The 5,448-nt window shown below is 28.1% G+C and overlaps 1 protein-coding gene across 1 annotated transcript; it reads left to right on the top strand.

The window, feature by feature from the left end:
* Positions 1 to 296: 296 nt before the first annotated feature.
* On the top strand, positions 297 to 3,070 carry LOC110647251 (cucurbitadienol 11-hydroxylase-like). The gene is made up of 9 exons (XM_021800989.2): positions 297 to 499; positions 577 to 907; positions 1,011 to 1,163; positions 1,252 to 1,500; positions 1,573 to 1,662; positions 1,758 to 1,836; positions 2,296 to 2,402; positions 2,521 to 2,648; positions 2,968 to 3,070. The coding sequence occupies exons 1-9, from the start codon at positions 297 to 299 to the stop codon at positions 3,068 to 3,070; spliced, it is 1,443 nt and encodes a 480-aa protein (XP_021656681.2).
* Positions 3,071 to 5,448: the final 2,378 nt, after the last annotated feature.

A 5,448-nucleotide genomic window follows, 5' to 3' on the forward strand; every position in this document is an offset into this window, starting at 1 on the left:
AAAATGTTAATACCCTTAAAATTACAGTGATTTCACTCTAATTTAATTTCCCTATAAAACGGATTTTTTTTTTATAATTAACCCATTAACTAACTACAATTAATTTGTCATTTTTGTTATAATATCACCACAGTTTTCATAGTTACTAACGTCACTGAATCGATAAAATCTTAATCTTCTTTTCGATATTCTAGATTTTTCTTCTGCAAAGTTGATAAACTAAGCAATTGCTTGCTGCTTTTGCACTTCCATTACTTACCTTAGGAGAGGGAGAGATCCTCAAGAAATAGCTAAAAATGTGGACACTTGGATTGTGTTTTGTATCATTGCTTGTGATGTATTATACTCATCTAATCTACAAATGGAGAAACCCAAAATGCAATGGAGGAGTTCTTCCTCCAGGTTCTATGGGCTTGCCTATCATTGGAGAGACCCTTCGCTTGATTATTCCTAGTTACTCTCTAGATCACCACCCATTCATCCAAAAAAGAATCCAAAGGTAGATACCTAATGTTGATTGAAACTACCTTTTCTTTAAATATATTTCTTCATTTTGCTTGCTTCCATATGTTTCAGATACGGACCCATTTTCCGAACCAGTCTCATTGGTCGACCGGTCATAGTATCAGCTGATCCTGAAGTTAACCATTACATTTTTCAACAAGAAGGAAACTCAGTTGAGATGTGGTATTTGGATGCATATTCAAAATTATTTCAGCTCGAGGGTGAATCCAGGTTAAGTGCATTTGGCCGTGTTCACAAGTACATAAGAAGCATAACTTTGAATCATTTTGGCACTGATAGCCTTAAGGAAAATTTGCTTCCTCAAATAGAAGATATGGTTAACAAAAGCTTGCAAAAATGGTCGACTCAGGCGTCCGTCGATGTGAAACAAGCTGCTTCTGTTGTAAATATTATTTATACACGAAGTTTTTGTAGAACATATATCATATTGTTATTATTCCCTTTTGCTCTTCTTTAACGATTGCATATTTTTTTGGTCAATTCAGATGATTTTTAATCTTACAGCAAAGAAAATGTTCTGTTATGGTGTTGAGAATTCTTCTTCAGAGGAGATAACCGAGAAGTTCACTGGAATTTTCAACAGTCTTTTGTCCCTGCCTTTGAATATCCCTGGCACAACATATCATAAATGTTTGAAGGTAATATAGACAAGTCTTGAATCTTGAAATTTGTTCTCATAATTTTCCAGAATCATCAATCACATTTATTGCTGTTCAATTCAATGAGGATCGAGAGGCATTGCTGAAAATATTGAAAGATACACTCAAGGAGAGGCTCACTTCACCAGATATGCGTCGAGGAGATTTTCTTGATCAAACCATTGATGATATGGAATCAGAAAAGTTCTTGACAGAGGATTCTATCCCACAACTCATTTTTGGGATTCTACTTGCTGGTTTTGAGACTACAGCAACAACATTAACACTAGTTTTCAAGTTTCTTGCGGAGCACCCTTTGGTGTTAGAAGAGTTGACAGTATGTGTACTCATCAGTGCTTGTATTATTTATAAAATGTCACTTTGAATTCAACTATGATTATTTTGACAGGCTGAACATGAGGCAATTCTGAAAAGTAGAGAAAATTCAGACTCCCCACTCACATGGGATGACTACAAATCAATGATTTTTACCCACCATGTTAGTTCCACTTTTTCAAATATGATTCTCTTCTGCTGAAAATAGAACTGTTCAGATGATGATCCTATATTCTTTCCTGTATCATATATTCACAGGTCATCAATGAAACACTTCGATTGGCAAATTTTATGCCAGGATTTTTGCGAAAAGCATTGAAAGATATCAAAGTCAAAGGTATATATGCTTTAAAATTGCAATATAGTGTCTTTATACACTGTTGGGCTACCTGTATTTGAAGGTCATGATACATGTTATGATGCGTCTTGTATTTGGGTATGATTTTATCGCCACGAATTATGATTTGATCTGAAAAGTTTGTCATTCGATCCAAATTAGATATTTATGAGATTTGAGGAGGAATAAATTCAGAATCAAAACCAGCAACTGATTTTGTGGCACAGTAGGTGTTGAACCGGTATAAATATTCTAAATTTTGATTATTAGGATTTGGAGAGTTTAAGAGATTGTAACTTGTTCTTTTATCACTACAGTAGAATTCTTGTCATGGACATAAACTCTATGGTGAACCAAAATTCAACGAGTCCATTTCTTTTTCCTATACTATATTTTGGTGTACCTTTAAATTTGTACGCTTATCATAACAATTTAATTTATTAGTTTTGTGCTTCACAGATTACACGATTCCAGCTGGTTGGACAATAATGGTTGTAAAATCTGCTATGCAACTAAATCCTGAAACATACAAGGATCCGCTTGCATTCAATCCATGGCGCTGGAAGGTGGGCAATCTTATCGTCAGGAATCCAGGAAAAAAATGCGTTCACTTCATTAAAAATATTTGTTTCTGCAATTCTATTACTCTCAGGAATCACAGATTTTCTTTTTAATTGATCCTAGGACCTTGACTCTTATACCGTTTCTAAGAATTTCATGCCCTTCGGCGGAGGATCAAGGCAATGTGCAGGGGCAGAGTACAGTAAACTATTCATGGCAATTTTTCTCCATATTCTGGTTACCAAATACAGGTATATTTGATTTTTCTTCTTAATAGCTCTACTTCATCAATAACAGAAATAATAGATACTTATCATATATTGTTATGATGTGACTTGTATCAATTCGGAAATAAGACTTAACTTGAAAATTTTGTAGCGTGAACAGAATTAGATGTCACTGAATTAAATATTTTATAAGATCCATGATAATAGTGAGGAACTAGATATTAAAAATTTTATTTATTACAGTAGAATGTGAAATTTAGTAGAAGGAACTTGATTAGGGTATGGAAAGTTAGAGAGAATATAACTCGTTTTTCTCATCATAATGGAATTTTTGCTCATATAGGTGGACTAAAATCAAGGGAGGAGAAATTGTTCGAAATCCTATTCTAGGTTTTGGAGGTGGCCTGCATATTAAGTTTTCAGCAAGGCTTTCAAACCAAACTTAGAATTGACATGGACTTGAGAAAGAACAAAATCTCCAATCTTGTGCATAGCAACGCAATAAAAAGGGGCATCAGAAGAGAGTTTGAATCCTTTGTAATGTTAATATTTTACCTATGTCATGTTATGTAATTAAATTGTAATACTAATACTTGTTTATGCAAACAAAATATAATCAAGAAAATTAACAATTATCATTGCACTAATACCTCAATATAAAAATATAAGAAACTAACATAATACCCATACTACGCATGAATAATTTATAATTTTAATTTTTAATTACATTTTAAATAAGATTAATTATTACTATTAATTTAATTTTAAATTAAAATTTTTATTTTATTTTATTTAATTTGAATAAATTTTTATCTATTATAATAATAAATTTTTAATTAATTTATAATGTAATTAATTTAATACCGATTTAATTTTTTTATATTTATTTAAAATGTAATAAAAGTACTTTATTAAAAATTAATTTAAAATTCATGAAATTTTTATATTTTATCTCATAATTTATATAAATTACAGAAAATGAGAAAATAATATTAATTTTTTTTATTATTAATATAATAAAAAAATATTAAATTACTAATAATGAATTGAATTATTTAATTTTAATAATAATAATAATATATAACATTATTATTAATTGAAAAATAACATTTTATTATATTATTTTTTAAAAATATTATATCTAAGTGTAATTTTTTTTATTAATAAGATATATTTTTTGTTAAACAATTCTTTGACAAAAATAATTATCACTTTACGTAAATTTATAATATAAAACAAATACATTTCATAAAAATATTAAAATTTTAAAATATCATCATTTTCTATTAATATAATAAAAATTAAAAATATATACTATTTTTGAAAAAGGTAGATTTTATAATTTTAATACTATAACTTTAATTTTTTTTTTTTAAATATCTTTATTTGTAACTAAATTTTTGATATAATCATATTTACAATTTATCTTTAAAATTCTATTTCTATATAAAAATATAGTTCAGAGATAATTTATATATAAAAATATAGATATTTAATTAAAATTTAAAAATAATTATATTGAAAATTAATGATAATAAAATATTGATAATCAAAATATTATTTATAATTGCATTTGATATATAATTACAATGAGATAAAATATTCAAAAGTTTAAGAAATAATGAAAATGCTTGGTAGGAGGAGAGTGTTTACTATGTATCAAATGTCTCATATGACATACTATATATAGACAAATAAATAAAAATCATTTAAATAAAAAATTGATTTATAATTAAATATTATTTAATTGAAAAATGATAATAAAAGCATTCAAATTTAATTTTTATAACGATAAAATATTTTTTATTTACTTAACCGTTTTAATTAAATATCCATAAGTTGGCCATAATAATAATAATAACCATTAATTAATTTTAGGAAAGTAAAATAAAAAGAATATTGATAAACCCATTTTATATAGGTATTTTAGGATAGTCTTACATCAATTTTGCCCTTTTTAATTTAGTAATTTTATGCTTTTAGTGTTTATTTTAGTTAATTTGTTAATTTTAGTTTCATTATGTTTGATTTTTGAAATTTTAATGTTTTTAATAGGTCTTAATAAGGTTTAAAGGCAAAAAGGTCCATATACAAGAAATTCAAAATGATTTGGAAACTTAAAGTAATATGAAAAATGAAGAAAATTTACCTAAGGAAGAAAACCAGTTGAGATTTTCAAGGGCTTCAACATGTCCCGTGTTGAAGATCGTGTAAAGATAAGAGTCAGCCAGCAGGAATCCACATAAGGCATGTAGACTCAACACTGGGCCGTGCAGACAGAGATTTTGGAACAAAATTTGTCAAAAGTTTTAGGAACTTCAATATGCCCCCGTGTAGCTGGTTGTGCAGAATCTAAAGACTCCTCATCCAAATCAACATGAGGCATGTTGAAAATAACTTAAATCAACATGAGGTATGCGGGATGGCGCTAGCAGATTTGCTGATATGGAAAAATTTTTTCTTTTCACATCTTTTACACCTTTTGTCTTTATTCTTTTAGAGACCATTTTTAGGGCAAAGTTTAAGGGGATATATAAGCATCATATTCTCATTTTTACCATAAGGAGAAAGAGAGAGAAAAATCAAAAAAGGAAGGAAAGAAAGAACCATGCCATTTTTCTGAAAGAAAGACACCTGCAGAGTAACATTTTCAGCTTCCATTTTTAGAGATTTAGATTCTCTTCTTCTAGGTTCTTTTATTTTTAGTCCTATTTTCATATTTTCTTGCTCTATTTCATATTTTTTTACTTGTAAATACAAGCATGAGTGAGTAGATAGTTAAGATTTCAGAGTTTGGTATAACGATTTAAGTTTTATTTATGGA

The sequence above is a fragment of the Hevea brasiliensis genome, chromosome 8 (assembly GCF_030052815.1).
Source record: "Hevea brasiliensis isolate MT/VB/25A 57/8 chromosome 8, ASM3005281v1, whole genome shotgun sequence".
Taxonomy (NCBI): domain Eukaryota; kingdom Viridiplantae; phylum Streptophyta; class Magnoliopsida; order Malpighiales; family Euphorbiaceae; genus Hevea; species Hevea brasiliensis.

Coding starts and splice junctions, on each gene's coding strand:
- LOC110647251 (XM_021800989.2), top strand. CDS start 297: ATGTGGACACTTGGATTGTGTTTTGTATCATTGCTTGTGATGTATTAT. Junction 2,403..2,520: donor TCAATCCATGGCGCTGGAAG/GTGGGCAATCTT, acceptor AATTGATCCTAG/GACCTTGACTCTTATACCGT. Junction 2,649..2,967: donor ATTCTGGTTACCAAATACAG/GTATATTTGATT, acceptor TTGCTCATATAG/GTGGACTAAAATCAAGGGAG.